The following is a 27,716-nucleotide window of genomic DNA, read 5'->3' on the forward strand; positions in this document are numbered from 1 at the left end:
GTGTACAACCTAAATTGCTCTCAATGGGTTTGGCAGACATTGCATTCATGAATATCTCTTTACTTTTCACTCTTTTCACTACTTTTAAGTGCTTTACAAAGTCCATACGGGTTTCTATTCAACATGTCGCCCTTCTCGGGTGTCGTTATTTATCGTACACGTTTAAGTCCATCTTTCGTAAAATGACATCTTTGGTTCCGACTGCCAGACTGACTCCACATGCTAACTTGTATTGTTTAAATGGTGTACAAACTACTGCTGTGGTGCCATATAGCTATGCGTCGACTGTGGATTTGGCCAGAATGGAAGTACTTCGGGAGGTTTAGTAGCCTTAGGTTGCAGTTCGCTTTTGTGTGGTTTCCGACTGATTGCTGCTTCTTGCATACGCTCTCTAGTCATTTGAGGAACATCCCTTTCGTGACCCCTTCCAGAGAGTTTGAATTAACTTTCTGCTCAAAAGAGCAATTTTGTAGATTTCACAGTGACAGCATGGGATTGGTCGAGCAGGCCCACACAGCAGGTGGTAGCATGTCGACAAACAGTGTTTTCAATATCCATGTTGGCAGCCAGCCCCAGACTTGCTGCTCCTTGTTGACCATTAGCTGAAGCAGCAAAGGCAGCTTGCAGGCTTTCCTCAACTTATCCTCGTACAGGCTGGCTAGCTGTTTGTTGATGTGCGCTTGTCCGGACACAGATGTCTCACCTTGTTCTCACTCTGGCAACAGATGTCACAAGTATCTATCTCAGGAATCTCCTGTCCAAAGAATGTTTTTTTTTGCACTTGTCTGTGGGCCTAACTTCAACTATTTCATAGTTCCAGCATGCAGGAAAAAAAAAAAGAGAGAAATGAGAATATTGTTTCAAACTTTGTTCTTCCAACGCAGTCCTACAGAAGGGCAAAACAGCGGTTCTTTGCTGCCGTTACCCACAACATAGAGTGGCACTCATTTTGTCTTGCAAGAATATTTCATTTTGAGACTTGGCAGTCGAAAACTTCATGCTGTGCACCGATTGCACTGATACCCATTTTACTCTGATCAATCCACTTGGCTCTAATGTATTTGCCAAGTACTCAAGCTTTTGCTTACATCATGAATTGCAGTGTCATAATGTCCTTTACAACTGGTCATTTCTTTTAGTGATTTAAAATGATTTTACTTGGTGATGTAGAACCAACAAAATGTGAGATTCACCTATGCCTGAGGTTGTGCAACTTGGCCTGCTTCCAGCTATTACCATTGGGTTTATGCTCTCGGCACTGCTTACGTGAGGAAAGCCTGAGCAAGCGAGGACTTTCATCAACCTGAGCTTAAGCAAAGATTAGCGTAGCATGGCATTAGTATGTAGTAAGATGACACGAGACGGATATGGTTAAGGTACTGACACCGTGCCCTTGCCTTTCCTGGCCTCACCTCCATGCACATTGTTTGAGCGGATTAACTTCACCTTGCATCATACATATCCGTACACTGTTGAATGATTTCCTCTCACAAGCACGTCTGTCTTCACAGTATTAAGAGGAAACGCATTGAAAAAATGGCATAGTTTCTTGCCAAAGAGATTTGAAACATAGTTTTGTAATTAATATGAATGATGAGTGTCGGACACCACTTGTATGCTCTACCTGGTCTTATTTGCAAAATACTCAACCGGCTACAAAGCCATGTCACAAATTTTGTGTCACATATGTCTATGCTGACATGTTTCCATTGGGCATCATCAATATTTGCATTTCAGATGTACTGTACAATATACAAAAGAGAAGAAACACTTATAGTTCTTAGTTATTTCAAGCCAAATTATTGTTTTCATGATTTTACCAAATGCAGATTGTTTTTGAAGGCCTAGAAAGCAGCAGGAACTGTTCAACACTGATCTGCCTAACACTGTTACCTTGCAGAATGCTTGAAGTGGAAGCTTTGGGCAGTCGGAAAGGAATTGTGCATGGGAGAGATGCTGTTAAAAACAAAAAGCAAGTGGCCACATGTATTCTGCTCTTTGCAGAGAGATGCACAATATTACCCTATTACAATTCTCAGCACAGAGAGTTTCATTCTGTCAAATACACTGCATGAATTCCTTGTAAACTGCATTGATCAATTTAGTAAACAAAGAATATTGTACGTGCTCCACTTAGCATGTACTGACATCTATAGTGTGAATGAACTGTTTGCTGCATTTTGTGCTCCGTGGATTAGTACACTGCATTTTTTTTCTCTCTTGCCTTGGGCAGGCACCTAGCAGAGTATATATGGCTGCCATTTTGCAAGTGCCTTGTTGAATAATTTGCCATTTTCCTCTCAGTCTGGTCATTGCAATCTTGCCATATTGGTGTACTTTTTTTTCCCCTGCTTTTCTTTGCTCTTTACCAGCTAGAAAGGCACAGCCAATTCCAGGTCATTTTATATGTGCCACATTGTGCTAAGTGTTACCAATTTATGGCTATGCTGTTTTACCAGTATACATCCCACTTTGTTTTTATTTGCTTTTGTGCTTTAAAAATGCGCCGCGGGTGGCATTTCGAACCCTTGCAGAAAAAAAAAAAAGAAATAAACACTAGTTGACTAGTTTAACTGCATAAAGCTGCAGACCTGGGCCTCTGACAGCTATTCCTACTATGAATTCAAATCTGGAAAACCTGCCTAGTAGTTGCACAGACTGAAACCTAGCTGTACAGACCCAGCATTTGCTACTGCAAGCCAGTAGTGCACATTGCCCAGTGTGATTACCGAATCCAGAAACTAATATGGAAAATTTTCCCCAGAATCCCAGAAATAGCTTGGTGCTGCACCTGTTGTAAATTCAAGGAACCGTTCATTTATGTGCCTTGCTCTTGAAAACTATAAAAAAATTGTCACAAGGGATGTGAATGCAAAAGGAAAGTGTTTTTGATGACATTTTTTAAAACAGTGACATGCTCATGTCATTGGTGATGACCAACTAAACAGAAAACTTGGCAGGGCCTAAATATAAATACAAAATGTGCAGATTCAAAAAGTTTCTTTTTTTTTTTTTTTCAGTGAAATATTGTCACAACTGACAGCTTTGGTGGACTTGCAGAACTCGGTAATTTATAGGGGAAGGGAACGACGCTCTTGTAGTGACATTATCAAAGCTGGCTTTGAGTGCCTATTTTTTGTGAATGAATGGTGTGTGAAGTAAATAAAGAGCCTCGTCGCATACTGTGTGACTAGTTCCTTGCTTTATTTTCCGTAGTTTCCTTGCTGCGCCTCGCTCAGGAATAGAACATGCGTGCAAACATCTGGTCGTGCGAGCTCTGCATCACATCGACTAAAGGAAACACATTGGCAGCACTGTCCGATGTTCTGTCTCTGTGCCTGCATGCAGAATTAACATGACTGCCAGAAGTGGAGAGTGCAACACAAAGCATGCCCACACAACGACTTAAAGGTGAAATAGTTGACCTCACACATAACACAGTTAGTGTTATTAGTCACAAGCACAAATTAGGCAACACAGCTGGGTGCCAAACATCAAGTTCACAGAAAAGTGCAAAATAAATACATATTTTCGATATTCCCAGTTGCCTATATGAAAGCAACTAAAGTGACCATACTGTGCATTCTGACATTTTGTCTTAAAGGAGCTAGTACAGACACAGACGTTTTGCTTGCATGATTTCTTTTTGAGCAATGCGTAAAGACATCAGTATACATGATCATCTTGTACTCTCCTACAACTGCTAAATAATTTGAAATTAAATTTTTTGGTTTCACAACTGAGCAGTGGCTGTGACAAAATATGGGAAAAAAGAAAATGCAACATAACTCCTGACATGTATAGTTGTAATTCACTAAAATGCTTAAGCTAGCCTGCTTCAAGAGTTCCAATTGCAAACAAACAACATATTGGCGTTGGTTGAACATTTAGAGGAAACCCCCAAGCTGGAGCAGATTTGTAACAAGGGTATAAATACTCATTGATACCCACCCACGCACAGCCATAAGGCTACAAAGGAAATCTATACAGCTTTCTCAGAAACTTTGTAGTTAAAGAAAAATTCATCCTAGACCGGTGATTGAATCCGGGACTACTGCCTTTCTGGGGTAGTCACTCTACCGACTGGGCTAACCAGGACAGTTAACAGATCAGGCAAACTACAGGTAAACAACATATATAAGCTGTTATACTGAAGTTTTCCATGCTTTACATGACTTTAACACTTCGTACATGTGAAAATGACAGTTCCGCCATAGAAGCCAAATAGGAAATAGCATCAATTATTTAGCAGTCAGTCAGCACTTGATGTTTTGTGCATTTAAAGCAGATAACTAGGCTAGTTGGCGATATTTAGATTCAATATGCACCTGGCAACTAGTGCTAAAAACAAGGACAGAAGAGAGACATGATTTATTCTCTTCTGTCCTTGTCTTTAGCACAGACATTAAGGAGTCCTGGAAATTTATTTATGGTCTTATGGTAATGCTTCAGATAGGTAGAGACAGCCTTTGCAAGTATTCGTATACATTCTGCGGGGACAGTGTAATTTAAGAATAATTTGTAAAAATTGCTCATTGCAACTAATCACAGCAACAGCCTATTTTGCAATCATAGCCACTCCTTTCTTTTGGACATCAAGTGGGCCTTCTGGCTGTAAGTGAGGCAAGCAGACCAAACACGGTGGGTCACAGTCGTGATCTGTTTCCTTAATTTTATGTGATAAAGTATACAGCTCGTTCAGCCGAAAAGCCATCGCCGTAGATGGCAATCACCTTGCATTCAAAATAATAAAAAATGGCAGAATGAAGAGGTAGCATTAAAGATGCTATTGCATCTACTACTCTTGAGGCTATGTTTAAGCGTCCTTCTAATTTTTTTATTTTCTTTTTTGCATGTCAGTCTGCACTGAGGGGGGAGAGTTAGAGCATTATTTATTATTACTGATATCTTCAGTGTTAACGAAAATAGCTTTAAAATTTTTTGTGTTGTGGAGCCTTTCTAGTTTTTGCACCTTTGATGTCATTGTACTTTAATATTAATACTTCAGTGTCTTTACAATTGTATCCATTATGCAGCATTCACAGTAAGCAATTAAACCGAAATTTTTTGGTCTGGTTTGTGGGGTTTGACATCCCAAAGTGACTCGGGCTATGAGAGACGCCATAGTGGAGAACTCCGGAAATTTACACCATTTGAGGTTCTTTAACGTGCACTGACATCGCACAGCACACGGGCGCCTTGCTCTTCGTCTCCATTAAAAAGCGGCCCCCTAGGCCAAGATTTGATCCCGCATCCTTAGGAACACTAGTCGAGTGCCCTAATGACTGCACCACCACAGCAGGGCTGAAAATTTTTTTCCTGCAACGGAGTCAATATCCACAAAAAAAGCACCCGAGAAAACCAGTTAGGTTTGCTTTTGAGCTATTTTCATAAAGGTTATGCGCTGTAGCCATGCGAAGTCATGAGAGCCTGTCCACACTCATCACATGAGTTAACTTCAACGTAAATAATTATTCCATAAATAATACTGATCACCAGTTTACCTCTCCATAACCTCTGGTATCTTCAGCTGCAGCTGGAACTGCATCCTCTGACCCTGAAAAGATGACGGAAACTGAGCATTGTCACACCTCTGGGAAGAAATGTCAATGCATCATGTCGATCCTCTTTAAAAAAAAAAAAACTAATAAAAAATGTGCAGTATAAGGCGCAAACCTCCAGGGTGCCTACAGCTCCAAGTCGTACTCCAGCAGCTACCATAGTTCGAAGAGAACTGAACAGAAAGGAAATGGCAGCCTGATCCTCGGAAATTCCCAGAAATGCACACAGGATGCCATACATTAGTGCCTGCAATGCAAATAGTTGCAACGTCACAGCAGTGTACAGCTTTTGTCCTCTTGTTTGCTCAAGCTTAGCCGCTAATTAATGCACGAAATTAAGCCTGCTCGTTATTTTAGCAGTAGCAGGCAGGATGGAAAAGATGAGGGTACTGCATTTTGTGTCTTTCGATTTTGTAAAGCTTGCCATCTAGGCTTTGCAAAACACTTTAAATATGAAGAGCCAGTTCTTTCCTTAGACATTTCAGTGCTGCACGAGATTCAACTGCACCTTCGATCACCAGACAACGTCAACTACAAGTAAAGTGGCTCAGGTGTGCCAAGAACAATCCGAAGATGTGTCGTCCACTAATACAAGGAGCATCATTTAAATGAAGTGCTTTGCGATATATTCAGTGTTTAAAAACTCCTAGAGATGAGTCAAAAGAGTCAATCCAGAAGCCAGCACAACGGCTGCAGTTCTCTTCGCGGATGATCTGAGCACTGGTACACATTGTCAATTTTGGAGGATTAGGGTATTGTGGTATATATAAGAGGACAGATGCAGGACGAAGAGCCCTTATTTATAGCAAGACCGGGTCATGAAACATTAGGGCTTTTAAATTCATGTGCTCAATGCTGCTCCAGAAAAAAATGAAAAGACAGTAAAGAAAAAAAGAATCTGACAATAATGGACATGACAGGGTATGGTATGCTGGCTTTATAACCAAGAGTTTTGAACCTGGGCTATGGCACAGACCATAGTGAAGGGCTTTGGATTAGTTTCAGCCACCAGGCTATTATAGTGTTATTAAAAACGGTAATGGTGATGAAATTCCTTTGAGTTTACTTCTGTCAAAAAAAGGACAACACAGAAAATCATGAACTGCCCATTAGCACAACCCCAGTACCACTTTGGCAAGAAAGCATGTGTTACATTTTTTTTTTTTTTACACAATTTCATGCGAGATGTTACAAGAGCTACAAACCATATGAAACCACATAAGTGAATGAAAGCAACACTGTACCTTAACCATGTGCAGGAATCACATTCAGAGAGTAATTAACTTGAGACACAAAGTGTTCACGTGAAGAAGTACCTGCATATTAAAAACTAGACATTAAAACAGCACCATAAGCACAGCAAAGGGCTTGTGCATATTCGCATTATACTATGTAATGTGCTTTCCTCCGACAGCACTCTGCTTGGAGGACTCATATTCCTTAAAGGCACACCACGAACAATGCTGTTCAATTTATTTGTTTAATAAAGTTCATCTCTATGACTTTTTATGGCTCTGCTGACATTTGAGCAGCAGCAATATATGCACTTATTGCCGAGAAAATAAAATTTTTAAAATGGGAATTTTTTTTTCCTTCCCACTTGATCCAGATTCATTACATGAAGATCAAGAAGCGTGTATCACCAGTGAAAGTGGATCGCAGTGTTGCCTAGCCCGAATATTATTGCAGCTTGCTAACAAAAACGGCTGACTGCTGTAATGCCAGCATATTTTTGGCCTTTTCTGTCTTATGAAAGCTCTTTTTTAATTAACATCCTTCTTTCATTACAATGTCATAATCTATTAAACGAGCCAACTTCAATCTTTATTTTTTTTTCTATCACCCATTTTAATTTGTCCTAACTTTCCTTTTAACAGCTTTTATGTCCAACACTTTACAGTTGTTGTGCATGTAAATATTTAATATGCAACACTTGCCCAGTTTGCGTTTATTCGACAGAATTTTTGTCATACTTCGGTTTAAGTGCCTATCAATCTGTACACATGACAACACGATTAAATAATTACCTGGTGCCCAAACAGCTTGCCATCGTAGATCAAGTTCTGAACTTCAGTGAGTTTTGAGTCCTTGTATGTCGCACATGCAGTCTGAATCAGTGACCTTCCCTAGAAAAGAGTACAGCCCGTAAGCAATCACCCTGACATGCAGACATAAAAGAATAATCTGCAGGAAACAGCTGCATGCGCAGGACATTCCATCAGTAACTTCGAGTTTACTGTCATCCGAGGGACATTCTTGAGTGAGCAAGAAATCTTTACTGCTTGGCCTCAGTACATCCTCACTACACTAAAACCCCAAAATTTGCCCCAAGGGATTTTTGCGACAACCATTTGATGCACGCAATGTACGTTAGTATGCGCATGTTTTGGTCAACATTCTTCGAAAGAAAATGCAGCAGCTTTCACCTTGTTCACCTCACTTAATCGACATTCTTTGAAAACAAATTTTGCAAAGTGATCAAGATTTTTTGCTCAAGTGCGGCTCACCATCTTCAACAGTATGCACTCGGTCCAGGTTTTTCAGAAAGCAATAACCTTAATTATTATGCAGCTTGTCATGCACTGAGACAAACAAGAGTATGTCGGTCAACCTCATTACAAATATGTAGCATGTAAGAGCTGATTAAACAGGAAATGTTTTATAAGGTATCCTACAAATTAACACCTCGCTTAATGTTGGGCCTCACGGAACCAGCTATTCGAACAGGCACATGTTAAAATACTGAAAAATATCCATAGTGGCTACACAACCACCACAGCCATCTGTAAATAAAGTAATAAAATCCCAGAAAGGATGAGAGTCACGCATATATATCTCCACTGCTATTCACCGTGTGTTTACAGGGGGTGTTCAGAGACCTGGGTCGGGAACAGTTGTGGATAAGAGCTAATGGAGACACCTTAGTAAAAACTTAGAAATTGCTGATGACATTGTCTTGCTTAGTAACAAACTGCAGTGCATGATCAGTGACCTAGACAGGCAAAGCAGAACTGCAGGTTTAAAAAACTAGTGTGCAGAAAATTAAACCACTGAGCAATACTCTCAAAAGAGAACAGCAGTTTACGATAGGTAACAATTAGGCGCTAGAAGTGGTAAAGGAGCACATATACATAGAGAAGATAGTGACCATAGAGCTGGACTGTGTCAGCGGAAAAACTAGAAGAATAAGAATCGGATTGAGCGCATTTGGCAAGTATTCTTACATCATAAATGGCAGTTTATCAGCATCCCTCAAGAGGGAAAGAGCTGTAGCTTATGAGTGCTCACCTATGGCCACAAAACATGGAGGCTAACAAAATTAGTGCAACTTAAAATAAGGACAAAGAAGTGAGCTGTAGAAGGCATAATGGCGCAGTATTAAGAAATGGGAAGATAGTAGGGTGTGTAAGGAAACAAATGTGAGTTAATGATGCCCTTGTCACAGCCAGTGTAGTAAGGCGCAGCAGAAATTCATGGAGATGGACGAGGTTATAAAGTCTACGGGAATAATGTGGCCCCAGCTGGCACAGGCTGGGCATGTTGAATGGAAGGATATTTATTTTTATTTGTTTAAAATAATTTCAGGACACGTAAGGGCATTTAAGAGGAGAGTGGGTTAACAAAACAAAAATACATAATTGAAGTGTTTACAAGGGTATGAATCACGGTAATGATAAAAATGCAACAACAAATACAAAATACTACGCACAATAACCAGCAGCACAATCCTGTCAGTTTACAATATTAGCTAAAGCGGTACGAAAATTTGACTTATTGGTGCTGGAAACAGCATTTGAGGGAACATGGTTTCATTTAGTTGATGCTCGAAGTATAAAGGAATGCAAGAACCCGTGTGTGTTGGATCTATTGAGGGCAGTTTTATGACCACAATCGATTCGATGTGATATGTATATGAGTTATCTTTGTTTATATGTAATCTTTGTGTCACTTTCCAGCAAAATTTCTTTGCTAAATATGCCATGAAACATTAAATTAGAATGGCAGAATCATTTGTCCTGCTGAGAGCATAGTCAGGCTGATAATTGACATATCCGAATAATTTGCTTTATTACCTTAATTATATGTGTAGTTCTCATGCATGCAGCGAGAGCAACTTTAGTGATAAATGATAAAATAAATGAAAAGAAAATTTATGTCACAACACTATCTTCTACAGAGGATGTTTGCAGGATGTTGGACAAGTTTTCCACCTCGCCACGCCCAATAAGGTACTAAATGCTGATGTTTTGTGGGGATGTTTGGTCGTGATAAATTCAAGAAGCGCATACAATGTTTAGGAACAGGCCGGGCCAGATACAGGCGCTCTATGGCCTGTGCCAATGCCAGCAAAGAAAAAAAAGGAAAAAGCCTAACCGACTCTCCTCACCTGCTGTGTGCTAGCCCTGTTTGCGACGTGATTACTCAACGAAGCATTCAGAACGCAGTCCAGGGATCGAATGGCTTCAAGATCAACCCAACTCCTGTGTGCTTCTCTCATGAAGGGTACACTAAAAGCTCCTGCAATTTAAAAACACACTATAATATATGAACAGCGAAATACTGCTTGCAGAACTTAAGATACTAGCTCTGTACCTGCGTTCTCAAGGCTTGCAAGTAAGAACTGTTGAACTTTTTCTGCGGCAAACAACAGAAAAACAAATTGCAGATTACTATAAGAGATTACAGCTAGCCCTACATAACCGTCCTGACAAATACTATATTGTGAGAACGTAAGAAAGAGTGAACCACGCACCTGAGGATGAAAGAAACCCACGTTGGTATGCAGCTTCCAGACCGCCACTATGAGCAAAACTTCCAGTAGGGAATGCTGGAGATAAAAAAGCAGAGATATTGGTTGAACGTTATTGATGAATGATTCGCGCTCTACAGAAAAATGGTCTTCAAATCAGGTTTGAATACTTACCGCTGTCCGATATCTGGAGCAGGTTCAGAAGAGAATTCGCATCCAGTGATGACATTTACGCGCCCACCGAACACGGATTAGAATATGCCCCAATTATTCAGAATGACGGTCTCTCATTGACGAAAAACATCAAGTAATGAATGGCCTGCAGATGCTGCACCTTGTCCTATATGTTGTCATACATTCATGTAATCGCACTTGCAAGTTGTCATACCTTATTTCCGACGTTACCAACCTATCTCATCAATGCGATAGATGAGTGCAGACAGACGGTGGTGCAGACGAATATGGCTCAACGGCCGCAAAGTGGATGCCGCAGTTTCGATTCATGAGCCGCACTTTTACTGATTTTACTCAACGGCTCTTACTTTACTGAACTATAACTAAACTAAACTGTGTGAAACTATGTTCAGCTCAGCCCTTTGTAGAGCGCAAAAAAAACGACCGGGAAAGAACAGGGAGAGAGAGAGAGAGAGAGAGAGAGAGAGAGAGAGAGAGAGAGAGAGAGAAAGAAAAGGCGCGACTATATATGTTTTATTTATGCTCGCAATTTCTTTTTTTTTTTTAGCGTTTTGATGCGTGCGTCTTTAGTGGAGATCAGTGCTTGATCAGTGCTCAAGACCATTAAATCTGACGAAGATCCAATCCAATCCAATTTAGGAAAGATGGCGCATCTCTGCGTAGTGAATGTTTGTTTCAGTGGTTTCTGATAGTCGCTTTTGTGTCGTTCAGCATGTCTGAAGAATCGCTGCAAGGAAGCTCTTCAATGAGTGTCGAAGTGTTCAAGCCAAATAAAGCTGTCGCACTAGTGCGATCGAATGCCGACCCATCAAAGAAACGGACAGTGAAAGTCTTGGATGAGGATGCTTACACTGCTGTGAGTAATCGCTCACCTCGCGCAGCGTTCTGCTAAAGCAGCTTACAAATAATTCGCTTAACAGAGAATATTTTGATGTCATTCTTAAACTCGTTTTTGTTATCGCCATTGTGTTTCGAGTACCGCTTACGAGCTTGCGTTGGCGTTGCGTTTCGGTAGTAGGGCTGTATTTTTCCGCGCGTAATGCGATAACAGTTAGTAATTAGACGTCCAGCCGTTGTCACTTCTGCGGCATGTCTCCTGCGTAATAAGCTCTTAGTCCTCTGATTGAGCTACGGCAGCATTACCTAATCCTTCAGGCTAGAAATAAGGCTGGTAGAGTGCATTCTAGCCACCCTACTAGTGATCCGCGTAGCAGGAATACTACGCCTCTCAATCACTTTTGTCTACCGTTTAATCTTCAGGAGATCGGCAAGATCATCGAAAGAGACTTCTTTCCAGACGTGCCTAAGCTCCGGGCACAGAATGAGTACTTGGACGCTCTCGAAGCAAACAACATTACTAAGTTAAGGGAGCTACAAGAGAAGTATCAGCACCGTGGAAGCGCCCGCAGCGTACTTCGTTCAAGTAAGTTATCGTAATTAAGTCGTCTCCCTTAATTTGTTCCGTAATCTCACGTGCTTATGGGCTTATTCATAAGTAGGGGTTCGAGTCTGGTTTAAACAGAAAAAAAAAAAAAAGAAAACATCGATAAAAGTAGGCTGTGGCTAGAGTTCCATCCAGACGGAACTGTACCCGCCACTAGAGCATGCATGGAAGTTATGTCATACCGTCTAGGCTATTACTAAGTGCAGGTTTTAAACATATATGCTTAAATTGTAAATTTGAAGGCATTTGTACAGCATGTTATTTTAGCAATTTTCCAATTGTGCATGCATGGAAGTAATGTCATGCCTTCTAGGCCATTACTAACCCCAAATTTCATTATAAAAATTACTTTTTTATGCCCTTTTACTCTAGGTAGCACTCACTGTGATAAAGAGAGTCATACTATCACTGTCGTTATCATCATCATACCATCTCGATGAACCGTTTCTGTCTGGTTTCTATCGTCACTATGCCTGACTATGCCATATTAGCTGCAGTAAACGTTCCGTCTGGGCGGAACGGTCAGCAAACATTTTGTCCGGACGGAGCTTTAGCACGGAATGGTCGGCAAATGTTCCGTCTCGATGGAACGGTAGACACTCCAATAAAAAAGTATGCCGAATTCACTTTTGCAATCAAGTTTTATTACCTAATAAACGTCAGTATGTCTAGCATGGAAGGATGTTGAATTTAGATGGCTATTAAGTGCCAGTTATAGTAGGTTACATAAAAAACAAATTAAGGAAATTCTGCAACCAAAGGTGCGATGATGCTACAGTATCTTTGGAATTGTCCCGTGGTTTTGAGTTTTGGAGCAGTGGTCAGTGCAATCGGACATGGAGTTGCAGATCAGGAGGTTCGCCCTCTGTCGACTAGCGTACAGCACTGTTTGCCTTGACTACCACCAGCTCAGGGCTATTACTTGCTTCAGTGGGCTTTCCCACTGCACATACTGATACTAACAACTTCTGAACTGTCAACAGGAATTGTCAGCATGAAACCTAGCATAAAAGGTCTGAGAGTGTCTTGTTATGGCTCCCATCGCTGCCGTCCAAGATGGACTACACAGACGGTCTTCTGGGCATATGTCATTGAGTTATAGCCTTATTCTTTGAACAAAAATGTGTATCACTCTATGCCAAAATGCACATGTTGTAATGGTTATTACTGAAATTAGTGGAGGTTAGCAAAATGAGATTCAATTAGCTTGATATGGTTTTGAAGCTGTGTTGCATATTGTCTTTGCCACGCCTCTTTCTTTAAAGTTCTGCCCTGTTTTCTTTCTCACATTTTTTGAGTACAAATGTGAATATTTTTCTTGTGAACATGAGTTAACATGCCTCCATTCCCTTTGCTTTTTGCTACCTTTGTAGTACAGACACCCTCAACGTTTGAGACTCCATCCGTGGAGCCCATTGCGACGCCAGCGCCATCTGAACCAGGCCATGCCTCCGATAAGCAAGGCTCTCCAGGTGTGCATTCTCAGCATTGAATTGTGCTCTGCACATTCAACCCAGTTATCTTTGACTTCTAGTTGTTGGCGCTCTGTGCATCATTTGTTTCCTGCAATCAGCGTTACTTTATGTACATCACGGCTTTGGTGAGGACAAATGCAATGCATTTTTCTGCAAAAGGTGATAGGGAAATTATGACACTGGTTACACCAGAGAAAGTTGTTTTCCTGCCAAGTGTGGAGGGCAGTTGCTAGCAAGCTCTCTATCTTTTTGACAACCTGCAAAACAATCTGGTTGACCACCAGAACTCTGCAGCAGCTTTCTTCCCCCCCCCCCCCCCCCCCCCCCATTTGTACCATACCATGCAAACTTTGACACTTGATCTTTGCCGCCATTGAAAGTCCCGAATAGCCTCTGCCATAAAGAAGAGTGAACTACATTCAGCTGAACTTGTCAAATGATAACATGCTAATAACACTTCACATGCTGAGTGTACAAATATAACAAGTTCATCAATGCCAAGCATACTGATCAAAAGAGCATGGAGAACAGGCCAAGTTCTTGCACTTTTACTTGATTATCCGCTGTCGCATATTTTGCCAACTGTCGCATATTTTGATTTTTTTTTTCTTTACCATGTGTGCACATTTAAAAAACCATGTTTGTTGCTTTTTCATTTCACCAGGCACTCAAAGAAGGGTTCGTAGCCAAGGTATTGGGGCGGTACTTTGCTTGCTGAAATGAAATTTGGACTACAATGAAGAATTTGTGGTAGAAACTGAGAACAGCCGAGGCTACTCTATGAAGAAATCTGCATGAGTAGGATGGCAGTAGCTAGTGCACAAAGGGTGGTTAGGGATTACTGCAGGGAGGAAGTTTTTATTTTTTTATGCAAGGAACTTGGCTCATTGTAGCAATGATGACAGTTATGAGCACAGTTTGCTGGTTGTAAGGGTTTGCTTGATTTCTTCAATGCTAAAGCTGGAATGCATACAGCGTCTGTATTTTCACCTTCCTTTGTGCATGCATTTGTCCACATCGTAAGGAAATGACTATAAATTAAGGAACAGGTGAGGAATATTCAGATTGATGCCAAGTTTCCCGTCGTGGTTCTTGTAAATGAAGGAAAATAATTGAGTTGAAAAGGAAATTGGGTTAATTTTGGTTAAGTGGAAATCAAACCAAGAATTTTCGGAAAGCGTGACAGGCTTGCTACCTTTAGGCAACACAGGCTCATTGTTCCAAGCTGAATAAAGATGTACATAGTGAATGTATGATGCAAGCAGTAGGGATCAGGTAATGCAGTTGCTTTTGAGCTCTCAAAGGGGAAGAAGTATTAGATCTTTCCTTTTGCATCAATTTATTTTAACTCACTTCTTCTTTGTGTGGTTCCTTGTGCAGGGATGAGATCAAAACATTGAACAGCATGCATGTATTCCTACAGTGGGAAATGTAAGTGTAGCCAGGGTTAAACCGTAAACTTTTTTTTTTTTTTTTTGCAGCAGGGGTCACGCCTGATGACCCCGAAGGCAGTTCGTCACAGGCCAGCCAGCTTTCGTTGGATGCATTCCTGCACAAACACACCAGCGAGGACAATGCCTCCTTTGAAGTGATGGTTGCTGAGGCCCAGCGGCGCCACCGTGAGAAGCATGCCTGGATGTATCGAGACGAGAAGGCCGAGGGAGCACCTCTGGATGCCATGCTGGAGGGGCCAGCACCAAAGCCCGCTCTGGAAGGGCGAGGCGATAGTGGCGCAGCGGACGGGGAGACCAAGTCCCCTGTCACGTGGCGTTACACCAACAAAAATTCTCTTATGTACATACCGCAAGGTAGGTTCTGATTTCACGTCGGCATTTTGGCAACATGTGGGGTGTCAACCCATAAAACTGGTTAATCACAGCCGAAGGAGATATTTATTTCAACTAGCCATGCAACGTATACTTCACTGCTGTGTAGCATTGTTTTCTGACTATCACATTACTCCTGCATTTCTAAGGTACATGTTGGTGCTCAAGAAGGCACATTGTGGTAATGGTCCGGCTTTTGTTGGGGACATGCACTGTTCCTTCACTAATGTAGCAACTTGCGCTGGTCGGTTACCTTTGTTTTGCATTGAGAACTGTGTTTTCACTCTGTGCCCAGTTGACCAGGAAGGCAAGCGTCTGTGCCCACCACAGTGCAGATGTTATTGATATCCATTATATTTCTCAAAGTAGCCTGCATATTTCAGTGTATATGGTAGGTTAGAACGAAATAGGTAGAGCACACTAGGAAACTGTTTAATAAACCCAATGCAATGTAAAACACAATCTGGAAGAATGTTCTGTTTGATTAAATAGAAATTTGGGTGGCTCACAAAGTCGCCAGTATCGAGTATCGTTAGGTTCAGCGTCTTGCCACGAGCTCCTGTTTTACCCTTTCGGGCACTGCATCTCAAGAAACAATCAGTTGCTCATCCGGATGAAGAGCGCATCTTTTTTTAAGTATAGCTAGCTTGGTGACGTGACTTTGCTGCATTGTGTGCAGAGTAGGGGAGATGCAGGACTGCCTTCTCCCACTCTTGCCCGGTGAGCATGCATAGTCTTGTGACTTTGGCAAACTCCACCGCTGGCTACAAAGACTGCGGGGTGTGCTTGTATCCCAGAGAATGGGGAGAACCTTGGCCCGTGTTTCTTTTCCTCATATGTTGTCTCCTTCACTCTGTTGACTGCAAACTACATGCTGTTTGCTCATACCCTCACCAGACTAATGTAAAAAATTTGAAGAAGTTTCCTTGGAATGTCGATTTCTTTTTAGTCTGTGTAACTTCCAACGAGGCGAAAGATATAAGTAGGCAGAGCAGTTTCCGTCATTCTGCGAGGCCGAACTCTCATTGCATATCTCGGACAGGAGCACCGCTGACACCAGAGGAGCTTCGGGAGCGCGGCCCAGGACGGACCATAGTGCACACACACACACGACTTGAGCAGTCACCTTTTGACGAGAATGCCAACAAAGCTGCACTGGCTCAGGCGGCTGATGCCCAGGCCAAGGCACTTGAAGGAAAGCTGGGCGTGGATGGCCGTGAGCTCCAGCCAGGAGCAGCCTCGCCCAAAGTAGCAGGCTTCGGCTTCGTGGCAACCCCATCACCTGCTCCAGGCAAGTCTTCATCTAATGCTCGCCCTGAAGTGAAATTGCTTCCCTCATCACTTCTCTTGTGTTCCTACTCAGTAGTGAAATTCACTGCTTGGTTTGGGGCTAACTTCTTCTGGGACAGAGAGTTCCTTTCATACCCTCCACAGTGACTTAAGATCGTGACCATAGCAGCCACATTTTGATGGAGGCGAAATCTTAAAAGTACTCATGTGCTTTACAGTGCGAATATGATGCAGAGAAACCAGAGTTATTTAAATTATTTAAATTAATTTGGAACCCTTCAGTATATTGTCTTTTATCATGATATCAAGTGGTTTTATTGGAAATAATTAAAATAGTGAAAGAAAAGATTTGTGCAAGCTACGGCATCTGCCATCGCGCTTGGAGGCACCTGAGCTGCTGTGGCGGAAACAGAGAGACAGTGAGCAGGCAGTAAGACCCAAGTGTCTTTTCGGAATGTAAAATTGCACTGCACCATATGCCAATACAGAGCAGTTTCAAGAGATTGTTGGTGCCTGGAAAAAAAGGGAAACGCAGTTACCAGGAACCAGAAAAAGGAAGGCCAATCACTGGAATTATGCAAATATCACATTTTTGAGGGCAAAACAGATTTGAATAATAAAATATTGTGAACAAATTTAGTTTTACACCTATCATCACCATAGTTTACTATACCTTGTAGGCATTAAATAAGAATGCAAGGATTGCATAGTTTCTGACAGTAAACTTTGTTTTGCAGGCTAAGGCCCTTTTTACAATTCTTTGGATAGCAATTCCTGTCAGTGAAAAAGAATTCTAATACAGTAGAACATCGCTATAGTAAACTCGGATATAGTAAAAACTCTGATATAGTGAAGTCAAACTGAAGTCCCAGTTCATCTTTCATAGACAAGTGTACATATTTCCCCCTTTATAGTAAAGACATTTTCAGTAAAAATTGGTTATAGTAAAGTGCATCTGGCCATGGTGACGACTCCCACTATAGTACATCGCCACCCGTGCACTACCTAGAATTGTGAGGAAAAGAGTTTTTTGCATTTGAAAACAGAAAAATAACATTGAGTCTCCTTTTGAGTGGCTTTACCAACGGACTTAGCGGCATTCAGGAGAAGTCTACTTTACGGAGGCCTTGGAGCCGTGAGGGAAAGCAGCGCGTAGGGGGAAAAAATAAAAAGGTAAAGCTGTCTACAAACATGGAAAGGAGGCGGCGCGGTCCGTTTAGAAAGTAAAAGTGAGTAAAAGTGCAGCATGAAATAGGGAAGGGGAAAAAATGGGCAAACATTCATAGCACTGTGCAGCACGAAGCATGAGGCAGCAGAGGCAAGAAGTGGAGGAGCAGCGTGTGCGGTCTTTCAGCACTTGACTGCCATGCGCATTTATCATATATTGCCTTTTAAAGGCAGAAACGGCAAAAAGTAACACTGTGTTCATGCAAGGCTTTGGTTTTCACATGAAATCAAACTTGGTTGTATTCGTAGCCACAGTGTCCTCATGCTTAAGAGGTACTCCCACAAGATGTAAAAAATTTTTGTAACTGAAAGTAATCCGCCTTTCGCGCGAGGATGTGGCGTCATCATGCGGGAGCGGGCGGGAAACACATTGAGCGGCAGTGTAGCAGACGACGCGAAAGCGCACCATACGAAATGGCCACGCCAACGCTGGTAGAAAGCGAAAGCTTCCCCCCTTTTTTGGCCTCGGAGCGGAAAGTAGTGACAGTGATTGCAGCATATCATGTTCACGCAGTATGGGGGAAGGTAGAGCGTTTTCACAATCCACTCATAACGCACGTACGCATATACTATCTTCGTATTGTAAGAGCGTGTAGCGCGGGCCGTGTTCGACGTGACAGAATGAGACGCTCTCGGCGTGCAGGTTTTTGGCAGACAGGAGAGCGTGGGGGCAGAGAGAGAGAGAGGGATCTCAAAGGGCAAAGCAGCCAGGGGTTTGTTGATGCTGCAGAGCTAGGTGGAATCGTCTCCTGTGAATTTTAGCGGCGCATATGCGCGGGGTGTCTTGAGTTACCGAGCACAATGCGGTCACCGCGGCGCCGGCATGGTGCAATGGGCGTCGCTTCCTCCTCGCGTCATCTACAACCGTGCAGCTATAGGATTTCATCCACGAAGATCGGCAGACAGACACATACACACACCCCGTGAAAAGGGCATTGTCCCGGCCGGAATGCACACCTGCAGGAAACGCGCTGCATTTTTCTGGCAATGGATGATTCAGAGCTGTAGCCGGTTTCTGGCCTCAGGAGTCAGAACGGATGTGGTCGCAGTGGTGAAAAGGTTCTCGGTGCGCAGAGAATGGTCATTCTGTTGTGAAAGGATCTTCAACGTTCATTTCTGCCTCCGCCGCGATTTCTGCAGAATCAACAACTTGGTGACACATGTGAATCTCCTACATATCGGATGCGCATCTCGGTCAGGAACCAACCCTGTTCTACGTCCAGAGCGATCCACTCTGCAAGTGAACGAGCATGAACCCTCCAGGAGACTCATTTATTGTGCTGGGCGGTTTCCTTGCCGTTGCAAACGGTTGGACGTAGACGACGATTATCAAGCTCCCTAACGAAGTGCATCTGATTGCGTACACCAAAGGAACAAAATCCGGATGCTTTGGCGTGCACGAAGGCGAGCCTTTAATTTAAAAAAAAATACTGTGCGTTGTGCAAGAGTGTCAAGTGCGTCATATGCTCCGAGCGGCAAAAACACAGATACTATAGGTATGTATGCATCTAAACGAAATATGCATGATGAAAAGTACCTACTGGAGTTTTCACCCAGGCTGTAGCGCACCAGGGATAGCTGCAATGAGGATTTTTTCGGTGCGTGATTGCTTTAGTTGCGCCGGGGCCTGAAGGCGATGTATTTTGTCCTTTCTTTTCTTTATGTGCGAAAGGGCTAGGTAGCTAAGATATCACAGGCGGCTCTGTGCGCTATGCCGTAATATTTAGCATGTTTTATCGTGACTGCCTAACAAGAAAAAAAATACGGCGTTTTAATGCACTGCCGTTCGCGAGCCTCATGACCAGCTCAACCACTCGGCTCGCGAACGGCGGTGCATCACAACAAACGCCCAATTTTTCTTTTCTTTTTAGTCAGGCGGCAGTCGCGATAAAACATGCTAAATATTACGGTCTAGCGCACACAGCCACCTGTGATATCTGCGCTACCCGGCCCCTTCGCACATAAAGAAAACAAATGACAAAATACATCGCCATCAGACGCGCCGAACAAATGCTCATTGCGGCTATCACTGGTGGGTTACAGGCTTGGTGCAAACTCCGGTAGATACTTTTCATTATGCACATTTCCTTTAGATGCATACATACCCGTAACGAAGTGTTTTTCGCACAGTCGAGAGTACGCAGTAGGTAGCTAAGGTCGGCCATTCACATCTTGACACTTGGTGGCCCTATTGTAGCTTCACGTCGTTGTTGGCCGCGGCTCGACGAAGGAAACCTGAAAAACCGCGTCTTGCATCTTGGCGCGCTTAGAGAGCGGCAACCGTACGCGGCAGATGTGGTTGGCATCGCTTTGCCAAGCCTGTGACGCCCACCGTGCCGCCCGGTGCCGCCAGCCCCCGTGCACTGGCGGCGCCGAGAAACGCCGTCGACGCCGCTCAATGTGTTTCCATCGGTCGCCGCTACGACTTCGCGCATGCGCAGAAAACTCGCGCAAAAGGCGAATTGCACGAAGAGATGATAAGAAAGAGATGGAAGGTATTTCAGTGTTTTTCCTTTTTTTTTTTCATTAAGCAACAAGACGTGTTCAGTAAGTGCCTATTTAGCTACCAGACAGCATCTTCAGGACCATGTCAGTACCAACAACTGATATAAAGACCCTGATATAGTAAAGATTTTTGTTGGCGTCAGTGACTTTATTATCAAGGGATCCTACTGTATCACAGTTTTGTAATGCACACGTGGAAAAGGGAATTACTGAGCACTGTCATGGAGCATTTTAAAGTGGACACATGCATGCTAGAGGAGTGATATCAGCAGTCGATTAACCAAGCAGGACACTGCTGGCGAAGCCATCAAGATGGCTTGCAAAATGGACGTAAGGCTGACAGTCTCAGCTGCAGTGCAAATGGGACCATCGCTAGATAAAACATCGGTTTTGGAACGCTGCCCAAAACTGCATTCGTGACAATGCTCTTAGTGCATTGTTTTCACTGGACTGCAAGCCTCAGTCACCCAGACATGGTCGTGAACTGCAAAGGGCTAAAATATGAAACCAGGCCGTTAGGTGCCCCAACACGTGCATTGTACTGCAAGCTGTAATGCGGTGTGGTTGTGTGGGTTGTCTTCGAGCGCTTCACTTTGTCATTCATTTTTTTGTGACCACTCGGGCCTGAGATGCACAGCTTCTCGACATGAACTGATGAAAATTAAGAGCGCTGAAAGCAGCAGCCACTAAACGACCACAGCAGAGCACGCAGCCATCTTTGCTTCTTCAGCTGGGGCCTTCACAAACTGGGCACCACACGTTTAGATTAACTAGGAATTCGTAATTTTTGAACATTTGGTAGGCTCTAACAGTGAAAGTGCAGTTCATTTGCACCAAATAGCAAATGCTGTTCGGAAACTGCTTAGAAACTGTTTGAAATTTTGATTATTCAGGTGTTTGGGCGTAAAGAAGGAAAAATAGGTCTTTTTGTTTGCATTAACAGTTGGTATAGTCTGGTACAACCCAAGTCTGCATTCCTCGCCATACAAAATTCCTCCGTGACAGAAAATAGTCCGCTGTTAAGGCTTTTCTGATTCTGATAAATAAAATCTAACCATCAGGGATACCTCTGGCTTGGTTTGTTTAGTTAAATATTTTAAACTGGTCCTGTTTACTGTTTACTGTTTAGCAGAGCAATACACATACTGTGGACCACTGCCCAAAGTTAGCAACTGCTGCTTTTATAAGTTATATCATACTATAGTGTGTGCCTGTATCGTGTTCTCTCTATTTGTGCTGTCTTCATTACGCCACTGTTTCTGGGTATTGGTATTGGTTTGAGACTGGTCTCGTAATTAGATCATTTTGTAATTCGGCCTTTGACGCTGTTGCACCTTGCGCAATAACCGAGGGGGGCACATAGCGGAACACTGTGAGCCATGTGAAGCTGCATAGGAGGTGACTAAGTTCCTGAGGAAGCTAAAAACATAAAATTTAGATAGCTCTTGCTGCATGATGCCATGCTGGCCTTGTTTTCAAACAGAAAAAAAAAAGCACAATACTGACAGTTATTTGTATTGCATTGTGTTGTGAATATGTAACTGGTTTGTAAGTCGGAATAAAAAATTCGGCAGATACACTGAAGAGTGCTTGCATGTGGGAATGCGCAAGCATTATACGTCGGTGAAATATTTCCGAGTGATGATTTTGCATGCGTTAAAGTTCTTTATGCTAATGTTCGATTCAATGTGTATATTTGCGCATTCGTTGGCCGCCAGCCGAGCTTTTCGGACCCTCTAGCCACACAGCAGTGAGATTGCATGTGAGAAGTAACATGACGTAGCCGTTGAAGTAGCTGTGGTTGCCTCAACGTCCATTGCGCGAAATCTGAAAGGCAGTTGACGCGCGGGTTACAGCACGTTAGTTTTATACTCGCGCAATGGGTCGCCAACTCCTCCCTGTTGGCACAGAGACATAACGTGCCTAGTGGCCCAATGCCCTCTCCCCTCATGCAACACCTGGTGTGATGCCATCCTCCCCTTATGTGACATCTGGTGCGCTGCCGTCTCCTCCTCCGCTTTCTGTGTGCGCTGTGCGGCCTCTTGATGGCACTATTCAGTTTTAATAAGGGAGTAATTAATTTTCTTGCCACTGTTCAGTCACAGCAATGCTGCTGGCTTGTGTGGTAACGGGAAATGTAAGGCATTCGTTGTCATAGCTCAGAAATCTTCAAAAGTGATATCTTTGACAGAGGTTGTTTCAGGGCACAGCCTGACAGCGCATAGGGGCATGCGCGCTTGCATCTGGACTATTTGCGAAATTGGTCCTAGCTGTTGGGGAACCGCAGTAGTTCTTGGCAATCAGAGGTCCAGGGATTTTGCCACTTTCTAGGTAGATTGCTGTGGGAGCAGACTTGAAGCTAAGAAGGGACGTGAAACAAAAGGTGACAATGCCTTGGTGTGGTTTGCAGGTGTTGGGGAGACCCCATTGCTGACATGGGGTGAGATAGAAGGCACGCCCTTTCTGCTGGATGGCAGTGACACGCCTTTGCCACGCAACCCTGGAGGACCCCAGTTTCGAATACCAGAACCCCGCTCTCGGGAGAGGCTGGCCCTTTCCTTGGCAGATGGCGCAGCCCGCCGCAGTGCGGCTCGGAAGAGCGCTGCCCTCGATCGTGCACGCTCTTCCTTACTCAGGTAAAGCCTCTTGGTGCCTCCCGTTAAGGGATTGCTGGCATTAACTTTTTGCATGTTTGTTTTCGCAAGAACTGCTGTCGATCCTGGATATATCGAATCATTGCTTATATTGAACAGCCAAGAAATCCTCTGGAAAATCGCATGCAAAAGCATAACACTAGGGAATGCATTTATCGAATGGCGCGCCACGCCCCTGCACACAGTGTTTCCCCTGATGGTGCTGCCACTAAGAAAGGAGCTGTAGTTGTTTGCTTTCTGACCATTCTTTCCTTACGACTTCTTGCACGACTACCTAAATGGTTTACTTATCCCAAGAATTCTAAACATGACGGCTTTTCCTTTTCACTTCTTTGTTTTTTGTTCCTATGTTTTCATGTCAGCTTCTCTGTCTTTGTATCTTTGCTCTGCAACATTTATTACTTTTTTCTACGTGACAAGCTGGGTCACCTGTCTGAAGTAGAATATCCTTGAAGGCAGAAAAGAGACGAGAATACAGAGAAGGCGCTAGCTGTGGTCATTTTGTGGATGCTTTGAGTTAAGGATATATCAGTGATAGTCTCAGAACTGTATACTTCTCTGGTTGCTTTATTCGCAACACTCAAGTGGATTTATGGAACAGCTTGTTACTTCAGCAGTAGTTCTGACTGAATGCAGTGACCAATTTTTTAGACTTCATTGGAATCACTGAAGTTTCTGGAAAGTTAGATCAGGTGTGGAATATCGCTTTATTTTTTCTCCTGATTGTTAAATTGCTGAGGAAAGTAGAAGGAAGCTACCTTTCATACGAGAGCACTGTTGTCTCATTTTAAAACCACAGTTCTTTTGATTTACGATGTGAGCCATTTAGTATTTACATTTACTATTGCTCTCTTATTGCTGTGCAGAGCGCTCTATCCGTCTGATTTGCAAAACCCCCGCTTTGAAGCCTAGCTGTTCGCTCTGGCCAATTCACATAAAATGTCATGTGGTAGTAGCACATATAAGTCAGGCCATCCGCTGTCGGTGATGCTTTACAGTTTCTACTTCTCTATTGCATTTTTTTTTTTAGCAACGCCGAGTAGTCGCAGCTGGTGAGCGCTTTGCTTAACCCTGAAATTTGGGCTCGATCGAGCTGCTGGATTTTAAGTGCATGGGCTCGTTGCAGAGTCCACAGGTGATATATTTTCAAGAAGTGGCAGCTTTTGCAGTCCTGTTCAGGACATGAGAGTAATGTGCTGCTGCTGCTGCTGCTGCTGTTGTTGTTTGGTGCAGCCCGAAGTTGAGCCCATCACCCAAGTCTCCTCTGGCACGCCTTGGCACTATGTCGCCAGCAGCGCGCCATCTGGCCTCTGCCAAGCTGGGCATCTCCAAGGGTGTGGATCTGGCCCTAAGGGCCAGCTACACACCTGGACACACACCCAAAGCCACCACTCCAGGCAGCACCCCAGGCAGGCTGGGTGCCACCCCGTCTCCTTTTGTGCCATCACCCATGTCCCGAACAGAAGCGTCCCGACGAGAGCCCTTCCTGGTTGGCAGCGAAACGACATCGCTCACCGACAACCTGCTAAAACTTCCCCTCAAGCGCAAGGGAGCTGCAGATTTTTTCTGAACCAGCCCGAAGAAGCATGCCTTCGTCAAAATGCCACTTTCGCGTGACTTTGTGCTGTGCAGATGAAATGGGAACTGATGTGATGTGGACAGAGGGAGCTTCTACTCTTCATTGCTCATTGTAAATACTATTCATCCTTGCATACATGCATTTGGCACTAAGGACTGTAGAACTGCTTTCAAGCTCAGCTTCAAAAGCTTATGGGTGAGTCGTGGAAGGCATTGAATAGCCTTGTGACTTGGGTGTGCAACCTGGGATCAGTCGGCTGTGGGGAACATTTCTCAATGTGCTATACACTTGTGTGTATATGTATATGTGCTATACACTTTTGGTGCAGTCTGCACGTAACCATGAACTTGATAGATTGGTACTTTGGTGTAGCTTACAGTTTCTTTTTGTGTGTCTTATTGAGACAGCCTTGTTAACTGCTCAAGACCCTTCCCTGGGGTGCACGCGATGTCTCTCAGCTGTGCTGTCCATAAAATGGCTGACGATCGAGTCTACGAACAGGTTCGTGTGTTAAAATGCGAGAGCATGTTAAATTTTTCTGTCTGTAATTTGTAAGTGAGTAAGAGATGCTCCCTGACAGTTCGCATATGCTGCAGGTTGAGTGTGGTGCACTTCTCAAATCAGAGCCGTCATATTGGATCGTTAACACTTTTTCAACCATTCTTAATGATCTGCATAATACATACCACGGTTTGGACTAAATAGCCTGTACCATGCAGACTGTACAGTGGAGGTCTTTGGTTTTTCCTGTCATTTACCACCACTTGGAGCACTGTTTGACAGCCTTTGAAGGGTTCTCTGTTATTTCAAGTTATACATGCTGCCGATACATATATTTTTAACTTGCGACATTGCCATGAATACCTCTGTGTACTTTGTGGCAATGCTTGTCGACACCTTATTAGAATTTCTGGTTTTATTTTGTTATTACCATATTTTTGCAATTCTAAGCACCCTCACTAACTTTACAAAAAGATTTTGGAAAAATGTTTGCATGTGAATCTAAACACCCCCATTTTTGTGAGGAAGAGCATGTAGACAAGGCTTCCAATGCACTTGCGCATTGATTTGTTGAGCAGGAGCTCTCGGTGTCCCGAGGTGGCACAATCTTTGGCTTCTTCTATAGCTGTGTTACAATTATACACGACAGCCGGCAGCGCAGAATGCCAAAAGCTCCGATAACTCTATTGGCATGCTGTCACATGGACGTGGAACCAGTGGCTATTTGACAGAGTTCTGGCAGGTTTTGCAGGCATCGCTGCTTTGTTTGGTGTCAGCTGTTTGACAGCCGTAACAGAAGTCAGAATTATTTTGAAGAGGGCTACCACAGTTCGAGCGAACTGGATTCACATTTACTGATGATGTTTGCCAAGTTTATTCATCAAATTAATTGTTATTTTCAGCGGCCGTCTTGTCACTATATTGCCGCGACAACATGAGAGGGGGTGTTGCTTAGAATCGAGTAACTGCAGTATATATCTTACAGATTGGTGCATAACACTTTGCATTTTATGTTGCATGATTTCATCATTACGAAGTGCCAGACAGTTTTCTGCTGTGCCAAGAGGTTTGAAGGCTTAACTTAAAGTGTTGATAAAAGTCAGCTTCGTTGCCTCTTTTACTTTTGGTCATAGTTTTCCATACACACATTTCCAGCAGTCTTAGCCTTTCAATGCAACATTGCTTGCCTGTTACCTGCATGTCACTATGGAGTTCAAACTGTATGAAAAATGGAAAAAAAAAGAAAAGAACTAAACAAGTCGCACAGACAAGTGATGACTTCCTACTTCCTCTTTCAGGGCCAGACGAAGTGAATTAATGACATTTGTAAAGCATATTACGTAAGGAAAAAGTGAAATGAAAATGAGATTGCAGTTCATGGTTTTCTTTGTTAAACATTTGTCTTTCTTGTATTGCTCAGTATAAATTCAATGGCCAAATGAACCAACTAGTGCGAGAAGTTTTGTTGAAACAGCATGTCATAGGTTCGTAGCCTACAAATTTAGTTAGTATGTAAGTATTTTACTTTGCTTCCAGGTTTACTCTTGAATACACAAGCCAATTAGTGTCAGCAGCTTGGGGTGCAGGTTTTCGTTTATGTTGAAAGGGATAAACCATTTGAAGTTGCTATCACCAGAAGGTAGTAATGAACGAAGCAGTGAATGAATGAATGAATGAATGAATGAATGAATGAATGAATGAATGAATGAATGAATGAATGAATGAATGAATGAATGAATGAATGAATGAATGAATGAATGAATGAATCTGGTAAGCAGTTCTTTAGGAACCAGAGACGTATGAAATGGTGATTGGGTAGAGCAAACAGGTAGTGTCACAATAGGACGATAATTAACTGCTGCTGCGTACTAGAACATGCTCTCAAGTGTACCTGACTAAAGGAAGAGAGAAGCATTCTTGGAAGCATTGGAGATAAATGTGGTTATCAGCTTGTTTGTTTGACTTGTTATAAGCAGTCCTGCTGTTGCAGTGTGGACATCTTTTGTGATGTTGGAGCAAAGGTGAGGCGCACGCACTCAACTTCTCCAGTCTGCAGTACTTTGTTTTGTTTCAATATTACAAAAAGAGGAGGTTGTTTTCGTTTGTTTAGTTTTTTTCTTATAACGTCCGCATCTAATTTTCACAGCGAACTACATGCTGAGTCTTTTTTTTTTTTCTTTTTGAACGTTGTTGCTATAAAAACATAGCCTGTGCGATTTCACTTCCCAATCACAGGCTGTAAGTATTGCTGTAGTTGGAGGGCTCTGGATTAATTTAGCTACCTGTGATTCCCAGATTGTATAGAAACCTGTCGCTTTTGCAGTTTGCTTCCCCAAAATGCGGCCACTGTCATTTTCACAGCCTTGGGCATAGCAGCTGAGTGACATAACCACTGAGCAATTTTATGTATTCTGTTCTGTAATTGACAAGACTTCAGTGCAGAAAGTACTGTAAGGCAGTTCACGTAGCCATCAATGCTAAGGTTAATTGAGGCTCTGGATTAATTTAGCAACCTGTGATTCCTAGACCGTATAGAAACCTGTTGCTTTTGCAGTTTGCTTCCCCAAAATACGGCCATTGTCATTTTTACATCCTTGGGTATAGCAGCTGAGTGACATAACCACTGAGCGATTTTATGTATTCTGTTCTGTAATTGACAAGACTTCAGTGCAGAAAGTACTGTAAGGCAGTTCACGTAGCCATCAATGC

At 43.0% G+C, this 27,716-nt stretch overlaps 2 protein-coding genes across 9 annotated transcripts in view; one reads left to right on the forward strand and one right to left on the reverse strand.

The window, feature by feature from the left end:
* LOC146197113 (uncharacterized) overlaps positions 1-10,937 on the reverse strand; it is a 33,756-nt gene extending 22,819 nt beyond the window's left edge. For 5 of the 7 annotated variants that reach the window (XR_014706174.1, XM_084598859.1, XM_084598860.1 and 2 more), the window contains exons 1-7: positions 10,486-10,937; positions 10,315-10,389; positions 10,155-10,196; positions 9,949-10,079; positions 7,589-7,687; positions 5,677-5,808; positions 5,505-5,557 (exon numbers count right to left, since the gene is read on the reverse strand). Coding sequence is in view for 6 of the 7 variants with exons in the window: in XM_084598859.1 (XP_084454985.1) it covers positions 5,505-5,557; positions 5,677-5,808; positions 7,589-7,687; positions 9,949-10,079; positions 10,155-10,196; positions 10,315-10,389; positions 10,486-10,540 (587 nt within the window). In the remaining variant the exon portion in view is untranslated. Of the gene's footprint in view, positions 1-117; positions 716-3,161; positions 3,339-5,504; positions 5,558-5,676; positions 5,809-7,588; positions 7,688-9,948; positions 10,080-10,154; positions 10,197-10,314; positions 10,390-10,485 lie in introns of those variants that run through there. The other 2 variants (XM_084598863.1, XM_084598858.1) reach the window with 2 other exon arrangements.
* A 152-nt stretch (positions 10,938-11,089) lies between these two features.
* On the forward strand, positions 11,090-26,278 carry Es2 (ess-2 splicing factor homolog). 2 transcript variants are annotated; one of them, XM_084598866.1, is made up of 7 exons: positions 11,090-11,362; positions 11,767-11,929; positions 13,324-13,422; positions 14,910-15,233; positions 16,294-16,542; positions 22,684-22,909; positions 24,161-26,278. In XM_084598866.1, the coding sequence occupies exons 1-7, from the start codon at positions 11,219-11,221 to the stop codon at positions 24,495-24,497; spliced, it is 1,542 nt and encodes a 513-aa protein (XP_084454992.1). In that variant the 5' UTR covers positions 11,090-11,218; the 3' UTR covers positions 24,498-26,278. The 2 variants fall into 2 exon arrangements, with proteins under 2 accessions (XP_084454992.1, XP_084454991.1); XM_084598865.1 differs by having other exon boundaries at positions 11,092-11,362; positions 14,907-15,233.
* Positions 26,279-27,716: the final 1,438 nt, after the last annotated feature.

Source organism: Amblyomma maculatum, chromosome 3 (assembly GCF_055883805.1).
Source record: "Amblyomma maculatum isolate TAMU_Amacu chromosome 3, ASM5588380v1, whole genome shotgun sequence".
NCBI lineage: Eukaryota > Metazoa > Arthropoda > Arachnida > Ixodida > Ixodidae > Amblyomma > Amblyomma maculatum.